Source organism: Pan paniscus, chromosome X, assembly GCF_029289425.2.
Source record: "Pan paniscus chromosome X, NHGRI_mPanPan1-v2.0_pri, whole genome shotgun sequence".
In the NCBI taxonomy this organism is placed as follows: Eukaryota; Metazoa; Chordata; class Mammalia; order Primates; family Hominidae; genus Pan; species Pan paniscus.
Window position 1 is genome coordinate 107,300,992 of NC_073272.2, and position 13,906 is coordinate 107,314,897.

At 48.0% G+C, this 13,906-nt stretch overlaps 1 protein-coding gene across 4 annotated transcripts in view; it reads left to right on the forward strand.

Annotated features, from left to right (window-relative positions):
• Positions 1-293: 293 nt before the first annotated feature.
• Positions 294-13,906, forward strand: part of MID2 (midline 2) — a 104,270-nt gene continuing 90,657 nt past the window's right edge. The window contains exon 1 of one of the 4 annotated variants that reach the window (XM_034950579.4): positions 294-862. Coding sequence is in view for 2 of the 4 variants with exons in the window: in XM_034950578.4 (XP_034806469.1) it covers positions 1,489-1,492 (4 nt within the window). In the remaining 2 variants the exon portion in view is untranslated. Of the gene's footprint in view, positions 863-898; positions 1,493-13,906 lie in introns of those variants that run through there. The other 3 variants (XM_057301205.2, XM_034950578.4, XM_034950580.4) reach the window with 3 other exon arrangements.

The following is a 13,906-nucleotide window of genomic DNA, read 5'->3' on the forward strand; positions in this document are numbered from 1 at the left end:
GACTTGTTCCTATGCACAATGATGGGAGGCGTGAGTGTGTGTGTGCTGGGATGAGTCTTCCCATTTTCTCATTTCTTTCCCCTTCTTCTCCCTTTTTGCCCCAAGTTAGAAACAGAGTCTCTTATGGGGCTTCCTGCTCTTTCCCTCTCCCATCCACCTTTTGAGTCGGGTGGTGGTCTCTGAGCCAATGACAGGTCAGCAAACAGGCTGATTCCAGACCAATGGGAGGATGCTGGATTCCAAATGGACCAATTAGCTTATTAGGGACCTGGAATACCTGGATAGCTAGCATCTGCCTCATTGTCCATGTGGTAACAACCCTCTTGTTTTACTGGTCAACAATTTGAAGGTACAAGAAAAATCCTACTTTTTTTTTCTTTTGATGGCTTTAATCCACCTCCACAACTTCTGCCCGAGGCCAATAAAACACAGCCATTCTTTTTTTGTAAAAAGAAAGAGAGGTTGGGTTTCCTTCAATTGTCTGCCCTTTTCTATCTCCTCCACTATTTTTGTTTTACTCTGTAGTTAACTTTGCATAGAGCAGCTTCATAGGGAGGATCTCTGCGGTGGACCCGGCGCTCTCTTCTTATTACCCGTTGCAAAGGCCTCTTTCTTGTTCTAACCTGGGGGTTTGTGGGGTTGGGGGACAGGGGGATTGGGGAGTGGGAGAAGAGTTTAGCCATAGCCTTCCTTCTGCATTTCACACACATTTAGCTCTCTCTGTCGCTCTGTCACACACACACACACACACACACGCACATACACACCATACACACACACACGCACACCCGTCCGGGTCCCTCTCGGTGTGTCTTCCTTCAAGATGACAGGGCGCTGGAGAAAAGGCTGCTGGAATCAGCTGGTAGGTACAGTAGTAACCCGAGCCCCACCCACCGGCTGCCTTTGCTTGCTCAGGTTTCTCCGGTCACTCCTGCCAGGGGAGAAGACATGTAAACGTGCCTCCAGAGGAAGGGCTGGGGGAGCTGGGAGTGGCGGGGGCGGCGGAAGGTGAGCCTGGGAAGGTGGCCGAGCACCCCTTCTTCTTGGGCCCTTCCCAGTGCTCCCTTGGGGTGTCAGCCCCAGCCCCGTTTGCCCCCACTCCGCCTCCCTTTTGGAAGGGATTGCCTTTTTTTTCCTCTGCGGCGGCGGAAATGACAGTGTGGTGCTGCCGTGGTGTCATGGTGCTGCCCCTGGACTGAGGGGCGAAAACTCTTAAGTTTAGCTCGGGAGGCCCAGCTGCGGTAGCATCGCGGCCGCCGTGCTGTCCCCTGCGGGGCGCGCGGGCTGGCGGATCCCGGCTGCTGCGCGGCGTCGGCGACGGTAGCGGCAGCGGCGGCGAAGGCGGGCGGCGGCCTACAGTGGTGGCGGCCGCGGCGGCGACCGGGGCCCGGGAGCTCGCGCCGGAGCCCGAGCCAACCCGCTGCGGAGGCAGACGAGAGCCCAGCGCCCTCGAGCGAGCGGAGGAGATGGCTGGCACCTGGGAACGCTATGGGTAAAACGCGCCCCCTCGCCGCGGCCCTGGAGGTCGAGCGTCGTAGCCCTCGCGGGGCTAGTTTCCGGCTCCGGCCGCTTTTCAGGTGCCGCCGGGGCCCGGCGTTGGCCGAGGGCTCTCCGGCTCGGCGAGGCAGGGTGATGGGGCCCCCGAGGCTCGAGACAGCGACGGGGGCCCCAGCTCAGCTCCGGCTCTCAGTCATGCTGTTGGGGCCCGGGTTCCTGCCACTGCCCTCCTGGGACGGAGTTTGCACTCCGGGGTGTGGGGCGGGGGCGGCCGAGGCCTCTGCGCAGCCGGGCCGGGCCCGGCGCGGGCAGTCGAGCGAATCCCCCGGCGCCTGGGTGCGAGTCTGGGAAAGGGCACGGCCGCCTTCCCACGCTCCCGCAGCCGGCAGCCTCCTCGGCCCAGGCGTCGCCCCTTGGCCGGCCGTCTGCCGGGCGGTGCTGTCGCAGCAGCCGGCGGGGAGGCCCGGTGAAACTTAATCCCTTTTCTGCCAGGGAGCGATCCTCGAGTCTCCGTCTGGATGGTTCCTTATTTCTGGCCTAGCTGTGAAATCAGCTCTGTGGGGGAGAGGGAAAACTTACATATGTCCACAGGACAGACTGCGACGCAACCAGGGAGAGTGGGGATTTTCCATTCCTGCCTTGTAAGAATTAAGTAAATAACGGCGGAGTAGATTTACAGAAACATTACTGGTGATGATAAGGTTTAGGTTACTTAGCACTTCGTGTGTTGCACATTATTTTTCAGAGGTGTTTCTTCTTAGAGCAGGAAATTGAAATCCTGCAGTCGTTGTACTCTTTACTTTCTCTCTTCCACGGTCCCCTACCCGTTTTCAGGATCACTCACCTTCCTATGTCACAACGCTTACTTGCCTACCCAAATCCCCCAGCAGAGCCCCTTGGACCCCAGCCTTTCCCCATCAACGTGTGCACTCCCAGCCTCCCAGCCATGCAGCATCTTACTTCTCAACCACTTTGCCTTTTTGAGGATTTCTGAGTGTGGGGCGGATAGATGGTGATGGTTGTGTGTCTCTGAGGATGAGCCCTTATAAAGGAATATATTGGAAACTAAATAGAGAAGTACTGTGTGTGGGTTGATCCCTCTGATTCTCAAGTTGGGCCAGAAGGGCTGCCTTTAACCCCATTCTGCCCTGTCCCAGTACTCTAATCAGTTCTCTGGCAATATTCCAATAGAAGGGAGTTGCTGAATAGGGAGTTCTCCTCCCCTACTTTTCTTCTGTTTGGGGAGTGGTTTCATTGTACCCCAGATGGTTAGCTTCCCCCTGCCCACCCCCGACCCTCACATCCCCCTGTCTGTCTCCTCTCATGACTGTACTGAGGGAGAAACTGTCTTTGCTATTTTTATATATTCCTGCCCAATCAATGAACTTAACATGGATATGTAATGTGAATTAGATTTCTCCTGGTTGCTCCTCACAACTTGATTTATGTGTTTGTTATAGTTTGGATATTTATCCCTGCCCAAATCTTATGTACAAATGTAATCCCCAGTGTTGGAGGTGGGGCCTGATGGGAGGTGACTGCGTCATGGGAACAGATTTCTCATGAATGGTTTAGCACCATCACCTTGGTTGACTGTGAGTCCTTGTGATAGTGAGTAATCTCTCCTGAGATCTGGTCGTTTAAAAGTGTGTGGCACTTCCCCCCAACTCTCTTTCTCCCTTGCTTCTGCTCACACCGTGTGAGAATCTCCTGCTCCCCATTCGCCTCCCTCCATGATTGTAAGCTTCCTGAGTCCTCCCTAGAAGCAGATGCTGGCATCACACTTCCTGTACAGCCTGCAGAACCATGACCCAATTAAACCTCTTTTCTTTTCTTTTTTTCTTTTTTTTTCTTTTCTTTTCTTTTTTTTTTTTGAGACAGGGTCTTGCTTTGTTACCCAGGCTGGAGTGCAGTGTCACATTCACAGCTCACTGCAGCCTCCACCTCTCGGGCTTAAGCGATCCTTCTCCCTCAGCATCTCAAGTAGTTGGGAACACAGGTGCATGCCACCACACCCAGCTAATTTTTGTATTTTTTGTAGAGATGGCGTTTTGCCATGTTGCCCAGGTTGGTCTGGAACTCCTGAGGTCAAGCTGTCTGAGGGCCTCGCCAAGTGCTGGGATTACAGGCGAGAGCGACAATGCCCAGCCTACCTCTTTTATTTATAAATTACCCAGTTTCAGGTATTTCTTTAAGGCAATGCAAGAATAGCTAATGTAGTGGTTAAAACACAGGTCCAGGAGTCAAGAAGATCAGAGTTCATCCCAAATATGATGATACATTGGCTTATGGCTTTAGGACATTCCTATGACTTTTCTTTCATAGTTGGTGCACTTGTGTAAAAGCTATAATATTGTGTACTGGGTATTGTTAGTCTTGACTTGGTCCTTTGAAGATGAAAGGGTTCTGTAAACCCTCAGCATTATACTTTTTTTTTCCTTTGAGACGAAGTCTCGCTCTGTCACCCAGGCTGGAGTGCAGTGGTGTGATCATGGCTTGCTGCAGTCTTGACCTCTCTGGCTCAAGCAATCCTCCCATCTCAGCTTCCTTAGTAGCTGGGACTATAGGCACACACCATCACACCCGGCTAATTTTTGAATATTTTGTAGAGACAGGATTCACCATGTTTCCCAGTCTGGTCTCAAACTCCTGAGCTTAAGGGATCCACCTGCCAAGTCCAAGTGTTGGGATTACAGGTGTGAGCCACCACACCCAGCCAACATTATACTTTTCAAAGAAAGCACTTCCTTTACCTTTTACTGAGTTAGTGGATTGACTGGGTGTAAGTAGGAATCTTAGCTTACTGAAAACCTTTAGCTTCCCACCCCCAGAGCCAAATCTTATCATTGTACTTAGGTCCTAAATCTGTTTTTTCTCCAATACATGTTCAACTGAATGAAAACATACATACAACTAGGCATACAGAGTAATAATGATCATTTAAGTTGAGGCTTGAATCATTTCTAATGCACTCTAACCTAACAATCTGAGTCAGACTAATTTGAAGACATAACCTCACCCATTTTTTAGCCTATATGGGGGCAGTTTGTTAGTTTCTAATGAAAAGTGTCATAAATAATTTGGGGTATGGCTATATAAGCATGATTAGCACCTAGTAGCAGAGTCAACAATATTAAGCACCTATAATGTGCAGAGGACCTCTGCTGATTGTGCTGAGGCCCCAGATTTAGCCCAGTATTTTGGCCTCCTGCTTGTTCCACGCCAAACTCCATACTTGCAACTCCAGGATTAGGTCAGGGAGGGGCTGTGCAGGACATGGGTAGAGGCTAGGGACATGAAAGGGTGGTTATGTCCCTCTTATTTGTTTTCATGACTACTAGAATTCTCGTCTGGCATGTTGTACCCTGCAAGGCCACCTCTGGGAAGTACTCCTGTAAATCAGAGTGACTTGATTGCTTTATGAATATATCATCTGAATGGTGCAAATTGATTTAGATAAAACTGATTTAGTTAATCCCTTCCCTAAGAGCAGGGCAACTTGCTTCAACTCGCAGATCCTAAAGTGGTGCCAGTGGAGTCTCACAATTGCATCCAAATATTGCTCTGAGTAGTGAGCCTGTCCATTCCTTCATCCCTCCTCCCATAAAATCTGCTGACACCACAATAATTGACAAGGGAACTACACAAGGAGTATGTCTGTCTTCATCATTCAGCAAACCTCATTGGCTTGGTGAAGAGGAGAGAATGTTGTCTTCTCATTCTATCCCATAGAACTCAAGCTCTGTCTTTTCAGACAGGGACACAGAGCCCTTAAAAGGGTGAAGACAGGGCTGTGGGCACAGAATATGTCTCAAATGGCTGCTCTTGGAAGTACCTGCTTGGTCTTGTGTGTGTCTGCCATTCAATCTTTATGAATCTTGGTAATATCCTTGCTGTTAGGCCATGGGGCTCGGCTGCTAGTAGAGGCCAGGGGGTGCTCCATTTCCATTTAGCATTAAGTTTTTGTCCTCTCTTTGGCACAAAAGCGAGAATGAAGCTCTGTGTTCATGAAGCACTCCTTACTCATTAAGCTGGGTGTCTTGACTTAGAACATTGCATCATCAAAATATGAGATGTAACATGTTGATACTGGATATACAACAGTTTTGGATAATTCAAAATTGTTTACATTTTGATAAATGAAATTTTGGTACCAAGATGGTGTTGCACTAACATCTGTACTTCAGGTCTCTCAAAAAATATTGTGTTCATCACTAAGCAGTGTACAGAAGAGACTAGAAAAGTGTTTCTCAACTGGTGTGTTGGGTCATGCTAGCAAGTGAGAAGACCAGATGAGTGGTGTTGAGACAAGAAATTCCAGCTGTAATTATCTTCTTGTACAGATAGCTAATCTACTTTTTATTTACCTTCTCAATATATTAAATATATTCCTTTCTCCACTTTCATGTATTAAAACTCTGCTAAGAGTTTTCTGTGGGCTTAAGTAGTCTGTGGCTGTTTCTATTTGTTTCTCTCTTTCTGTCTTCCCCTTCTTTATGACCATAGGCAGATATAATCCTTTTGATGATGAATCTCCCAGATGCTGAGTTTTCTTTTAGAAATTCTATAAATTACTAAGACTACTAGATAGTATAAGATGCTTAAAGTGTGGGTGGTGGAGGGATTTTGAGTAATGTGCCAGCATCCCATTATTTCCTTTTCCTTGTGGGATTCACCTGAATACACTCTAGGATGCTGGTTCAGCCTAAGTGGGTTGGCAAAGTATCATTTGTAAGCATTATCCTACTTGGGTTCTGGCCTCCCTGCAGAGCTCTGGCTGCCTGACCTTGGGCTTTGTCTCAGCTTCCTTCCCGTAGGTCAGACTCCGCTGGTTGATGAACAGCATCCCCAGTCTCTGGATCATCGTCTTACAGAGACCGAACAATCTGATAACAAACCCATCATACAATCTGAAATCGTCCTGAAACATGAAATCCCAGTATTTGCAATTTGCCTGGATAGGAGCATAATGTATGGGCATGGCAGACAATGCTAATTCATGACAGTGAAGTGTCTTAATATATACAGCACAGAGATAGAAAAATGGTTTACGGTCCAGATCCTTGATCACTTTGTCTATAGCCCTTTGTTCAGTGTTGCTAGGATCCATGTGGTTCCCAGGGAAGTAGAAGCTTGATTTCAAATAGGCCTCTGTTCTCTGTCCCTTGTTTCTGACCTGAACTTGGGGTCCTCTCAGCCTAACATTCAATAACATGTCTTACATACATATATTGCCATTTTTATTGTGTAGATGACTGCCTGTCCAGGTGAACCACTGAACATTTAAAAACTTACAAATATTTTGTTGGGTAACAGAGGTTAGGAAAAGCAATCCTAGAGGAGATGGAAAGCTGTACCAGTAGTCATAGGTAAATTAAGTTTGTTTTCCATTTGTTCCTCAACCCTGCAACTGCCAGTGTAATCTGCATTAAGATAAAGGTGTTATGAATTGTATTTAGGATTCCTGTCAATTATCATGTGTTACCTTGGCAAATCCATTTGTTGGTTACTTGAATTAACCTTTTGGGTTTGTAGCAGATTTAGGACTTCTAGTTCTGCTATTTTGATACTCATTTTAATGTTTATATGATGACTATCTTGTATAAAATACTCAATGTTTGGATTTAAAAACTAATTATTGAAAAGAACATACATTAATTCCATGTACTATAAAGTATTAAGTAGGCTTTAATAACCTATTAGACAGGAGCTGGCACTGGTGCTCTCTGCCAGTCGGTAATCAGCCTCCAGTTCTGAGTTCTCCCTGTGCAGGATGAAAGTTTAAGAGAAAAGAAAAGAGACAGCCCTTCACTTGGAGAGGGGTGGGGATCCCAGTCTAAAAGTGAAGACATGAGCATAACAAATACCATGAACAGTCCCATGATCTTCCAGAAGTCTTGTGGAGGAGTGTGATTGTCTGCCATTATGTCAACCATGTGTTTGGGATGAATTTCCAAACATTTTTGGCTTTTCTTAATAACTTGCTTTGTTTCTATAATCTATGAATGTATGATGAGAATACCTGTATTTGTGAAGTAAACTAATACTTTTATTTTATCCTCGTCTGATCCTCACAATAGCCCATGAGATGGGCAGGGCAGGTATTTTTCATCTGATATATGAAAAAGCTGTGGCCCAAAGAGTTTAAATGTACCTAGGATTGCTCGGCTAATTTGGTTTAGATCCAGGACTACAACCAGGCTGTATTATGAGGGTCAAATGAGATAATGGCTTTGAAATAATTTGAAAAGTATAAAGTGATATACAAATGTAAGGTGGCTATTATCGATTATTATTACTGACCACCTAGCCTCTTCTGTCTAGGTTTCTATTTTCAGTTCTTATCCTATAGTGTGTGAATTCGATGCATTGGTTGCCTTTTGTGTTCCAAAATGATCTGCTTTGAGCTTCAAGGGGTTCTTTTCTAATCATGGTGTTCTAGAATTTGGATTTTGGTTTCTTTTACAGCCCCCAAATATATTCTCATTAGTTTATATTCCCATGGGACTCTTCTCCCCTTTAGTTGTCCTCTGGAACATCCATTATGTCTTTTTTGAGATACAACAGACAAAAACCACTGTACTTTGAGCATCTTAGTAATGCATTTTGTTTATGTCCTGCTCCAGTGGCTGTGATGTCTATCACTTGTTAGCCTTCCTAGTCACACTAATAAATAAAAATTGTGTTTTTAGGAGCTAGTTTACAATAATCCAAGCTGTCTTTTTATGTGGTAACAGATAGCAAGAGCTCTATAATAATCGGATGTCAGAGCCAGAAAGCATCTTAAAGAGATCGTCTGGTGATTCTAGTTTAGCTTGAACATTTTACAGTTGAGGAAACATCAGACTAGGCCAGGACTCATTTGCTCCTTACCCCAAGGCAGGGAGACAGTTTCTAATACTTTAAGGAAGAACTCATGGGACATTAATTTTAATATCCTGAAGAATGTTTATTTTATATATATATATATTTTTAAAAAACCTACATTTTTTTTTCCAAGGCATAAGAATTTTTCTTAGTACAGAACAAAATGAAAAGTCTCCCATGTCTACCTCTTTCTACACAGACACGGCAACCATCCGATTTCTCAATCTTTTCCCCACCTTTCCCCCCTTTCTATTCCACAAAACCGCCATTGTCTTCATGGCCCGTTCTCAATGAGCTGTTGAGTACACCTCCCAGATGGGGTGGTGGCCGGGCAGAGGAGCTCCTCACTTCCCAGTAGGGGCGGCCGGGCAGAAGCGCCCCTCACCTCCCGGACGGGGCGGCTGGCCGGGCGGGGGGCTGACCCCCCACCTCCCTCCCGGACAGGGTGGCTGGCCGGGCAGAGGGGCTCCTCACTTCCCAGTAGGGGCGGCTGGGCAGAGGCGCCCCTCACTTCCCCGACGGGGCAGCTGGCCCGGCGGGGGGCTGACCCCCCCCACCTCCCTCCCAGACGGGGTGGCTGGCCGGGCAGAGGGGCTCCTCACTTCCCGGTAGGGGCGGTTGGGCAGAGGCGCCCCTCACCTCCCGGACAGGGCGGCTGGCCGGGCAGGGGGCTGACCCCCCCACCTCCCTCCCGGACGGGGCGGCTGGCCGGGCGGGGGGCTGACCCCCCCACCTCCCTCCCGGACGGGGCGGCTGGCCGGGCGGGGGGCTGACCCCCCCACCTCCCTCCCGGACAGGGCGGCTGGCCGGGCAGAGGGGCTCCTCACTTCCCAGTAGGGGCGGCCGGGCAGAGGCGCCCCTCACCTCCCGGACGGGGCGGCTGGCCAGGTGGGGGGCTAACCCCCCCACCTCCCTCCCGGACGGGGCAGCTGGCCGGGCGGGGAGCTGACCCCCCCACCTCCCTCCCAGACAGAGCGGCTGGCCGGGCAGAGGGGCTCCTCACTTCCCAGTAGGGGCGGCCGGGCAGAGGCGCCCCCCACTTCCTGGACAGGGCGGCTGGCCGGGCGGGGGGCTGATCCCCCCACCTCCCTCCCGGACGGGGCGGCTGGCCAGGCGGGGGTCTGATCCCCCCACCTCCCTCCCGGACGGGGCAGCTGGCCGGGCGGGGGGCTGACCCCCCCACCTCCCTCCCGGATGGGGCGGCTGGCCGGGCGGGGGGCTGACCCCCCACCTCCCTCCCGGACGGGGCGGCTGGCTGGGCAGAGGGGCTCCTCACTTCCCAGTAGGGGTGGCCGGGCAGAGGCACCCCTCGCCTCCCGGACGGGGCGGCTGGCCAGGCGGGGGGCTGACCCCCCCACCTCCCTCCCGGATGAGGCGGCTGGCCGGGCAGAGGGGCTCCTCACTTCCCGGTAGGGGCGGCCGGGCAGAGGCGCCCCTCACCTCCCAGACGGGGCGGCTGGCCGGGCGGGGGGCTGACCCCCCCACCTCCCTCCCGGACGAGGAGGGAGGACGCTCCTCACTTCTCAGACGGGGTGGCTGCCGGGCGGAGGGGCTCCTCACTTCTCAGACGGGGCGGTTGCCAGGCAGAGGGTCTCCTCACTTCTCAGACAGGGCGGCCAGGCAGAGACGCTCCTCACATCCCAGACGGGGCGGCAGGGCAGAGGTGCTCCCCACATCTCAGACGATGGGCGGCCGGGCAGAGACGCTCCTCACTTCCCAGATGTGATGGCGGCCGGGAAGAGGCGCTCCTCACTTCCTAGATGGGATGGCGGCCAGGCAGAGACGCTCCTCACTTTCCAGACTGGGCAGCCAGGCACAGGGGCTCCTCACATCCCAGACGATGGGCAGTCAGGCGGAGACGCTCCTCACTTCCCAGACGTGGTGGCTGCCAGGCAGAGGCTGCAATCTCGGCACTTAGGGAGGCCAAGGCAGGCGGCTGGGAGGTGGTTGTAGCGAGCCGAGATCACGCCACTGCACTCCAGCCTGGGCGCCATTGAGCACTGAGTTAACGAGACTCCGTCTGCAATCCCGGCACCTCGGGAGGCCGAGGCTGGCGGATCACTCGCGGTTAGGAGCTGGAGACCAGCCCAGCCGACACATCGAAACCCCGTCTCCACCAAAAAAATACGAAAACCAGTCAGGCGTGGCGGCGCGCACCTGCAATCGCAGGCACTCGGCAGGCTGAGGCAGGAGAATCGGGCAGGGAGGTTGCAGTGAGCTGAGATGGCAGCAGTACCGTCCAGCTTCGGCTTGGCATCAGAGGGAGATCGTGGAAAGAGGGGAGAGGGGAGAGGGGAGAGGGGGGAGGGGGGAGGGGAGAGGGGAGAGGGGAGAGGGGAGAGGGGAGAGGCAGCTCTATCTACCACACAGTCTTGGGTGCAAAGTCCTTGTTTTTTTCCACTCATGGATTTTCTATGAAGGGAATACTATAACTCCTCAGGAAGGTAGTGGGAGCTCAGATACATGCTTTGCAGACCAGGAAGAAAAAAAATTAGATGGAATAATAATTGTTAATTAAGTGGGCATTTAATTATGCTCAAGTAACCTTTGAAATAATAGAATTATGCAAAGTACAGATCACGACTTCTCTCTTGATCAGAGTTAGCTAAAGGCTAGATTTGGAGGACAATGCTGAAATCAGTCTTTTATTTCATAAGTGTAGGTTGCATTATTTTTACGTTTTTAAAAAATTTTAATTTTTGAAATTTATTTTTTATTTTTATTTATTTTGAGACAAAGTCTCATGCTGTCACCCAGGATGGAATACAGTGGCACAATTACGGCTTACTGCAGCTTCGACCTGCTGGGCTCAAGCGATTTTCCCACCTCAGCCTCTCAAGTAGCTGGGACTACAGGTGCATGCCACCACACCCTGCTAATTTTTGTATATTTTGTAGATATGGGGTCTTGCCATGTTGCCCTGGCTGGTCTCGAATTCCTAAGCTCAAGCAATCTGCTTGCCTCTGCCTCCCAAAGTGCTGGGACTACAGGTGTGAGTCACCACGCCAGACCCATTATTTTTTATCTTAATCACCTTCATCAAAACTCCTTTTGTATTTCTACCCAGTTATACAGCCCAATGGTACCTTCTTCTAGTTTATGCTCATCGACTTCTTTTTTCAGAGGTCTCACCCTGTAGTAAGCCACAAGGTAAAGAAAAGCCATACAGAAACAAACATACATATCTGACTATATATGGCAGTAACTAAATGGTTTGGAAGGGAACTAATCAGGGTGTGTGGATGTGGACATTTGTTTCTTAATATGGCAATTGGTCCTGCCCTCTCAGGTATTTCATCAATGCATTTTTATGACAAATTGTAAAAACTTTCAAGATTACCTGTCATTGAGTTGCACCCTATCAGATTCACATCCTGTCTTCATCCTTAGCATACTCTCTAACTCTGTATAGATTAGTGATTCACAAACTTTTTGAAATTGCAACAGTTTGCCATTGTTTAATTTTTGTCATGCCACTTCCTCCTGCTAAAAGTATTTCATGATAATAGGAGTCAAATATTTTTCAGGAGTCACTTATATACTTTTTAAAGTGAATAAAAATTGGGAGCTGAGAATTTTGTAACACTCATTGATCACTAGAGATATCCCAGGGTATTGCAAAACCTAGACAGGGAATCATTGACCTAGAAAAACAATTGAAAGGAACAAGCAATCCAGTAGAATTTATAAATACTACATAATCACACAGTTGTTAGTATAGTATAGTGATTTGCTGTTTACACCCTGGAGTCAGACAGACCTGGGATTGAATCTCTTCTTTAAAAAAATTAGATGTAATTCACATGCCATAATATTCACTATTTTAAAGTATACAATTCAGTGGTTTTTGGTATCTTCACAAAGTTGTGCAATCATCGTCACTATCTAATTTTAGAACCTTTTCATCATCCCAAAAAGTAACTCCATATTTGTTAGCAATCACTCCTCATCCCCCATCCTCCCCTGCCCTGCTCCTGGCAACCATTAATCTACTTTCTGTTCCTTTGGGTTTGCCTATTCTGGATATTTCATAAAAAAGGAATCATACACAAAATGAGCCTTTTGTGACTGGCTTCTTTTACTTACTGTTTTCAAAGATCATCCATGTTGAAGTATGTATCAGAACTTCATTCCTTTTTATAGCCAAGTAATATTCCACTGTGTCTATCCTTTCATCAGTTGATGGACATTTGGGCTTTTCCCTTTTGGCTACTATGAAGACTGCTGCTATGAACATTTGTGTACAAGTTTTTGAGTGAACACATTTTCCATTCTTTTGGGTATATACCTAGGAGTGGAATTATATGGTAACTCTACATTTAGCCTTTTGAGGAACTGTCGAACTATTTCCCAAAAGCAGCTGCACCGTTTTTTATTTCTACCTGCAATGTATGAGGGTTCTAACTTCTCCAAATCCTGGCTGACGTGCTGTTTTCCAGTTTTTGTTTGTTTTGTTTTATTATATTTTAGCCTTCTTAGTGTGAAGTAGTATCTCAATGTGGTTTTGATTTGCATTTTCCTACTGGCTAATTATGTTGAGCACCTTTTCATGTGATTATTGGCCATTTGTATATCTTCTTTGGAAAAAATCTATTGAAATCCTTTGCCCACTATTAAATTGAGTTACTTATCTTTTTTAATCTTGAGTTGTAAGAGTACATTTCTAGAGACTAGACCTATATCAGATATAATAATATGATTTGCAAATATTTGCGCCTAGTCTGTGGGTTGTCTTTTTACTTCATTGATGGTGCTTTTTGCAGCACTCAAATTTTAAATTTTGATAAAGTACCATTTATGTATATTTTCTTTGGTTGCTTATGCTTTTGGTGTCATCTGAGAAACTGTTGCCTGCCTAACCTAAGTTCACAAAGATTTATGCCTATCTTTCCTTCCAAGAGTTTTATAGTTTCAGCTCTTACATTTAGATCATTGATCTGTTGTGAGTTAATTTTTATAAATGATATGAAGTAGAACTCCAACTTCATCCTCTTGCATGTGGATATCCAGTTGTCCAAGCACCATTTGTTGAAAAGAGTATTCTTTCTCCATCGAATGGTCTTGAAACCCTTGTTGAAAATCAGTTGACCATAGATATATATAGGTTTATTTCTAAAGTTTTATCCTAAGTTTGACTCTTAGTTTTGCCACTTAGAAACAAGTGTGACCTTGAACAAGTTACTTTTTTTTTTTTTTTGAGACGGAGCCTCGCTCTGTTGCCAGGCTGGAGTGCAATGACACGATCTCGGCTCAAGCAACCTCCGCCTCCCGGGTTCAAGCAATTCCCCTGCCTTAGCCTCCCGAGTAGCTGGGACTACAGGCATGCACCACTACGCCTGCTAATTTTTTGTATTTTAGTAGAGACGGGGTTTCACCATGTTGGCCAGGATGGTCTCGATCTCCTGACCTTGTGATCCGCCTGCCTCGGCCTCTCAAAGTGTTGGGATTATAGGCGTGAGCCACCATGCCCAGCCTACTTTTTTTTTTTTTTAAATAATGATAATACCTACCTTTTAGAGAGTTGTTGTGAAAAGTAAATGAG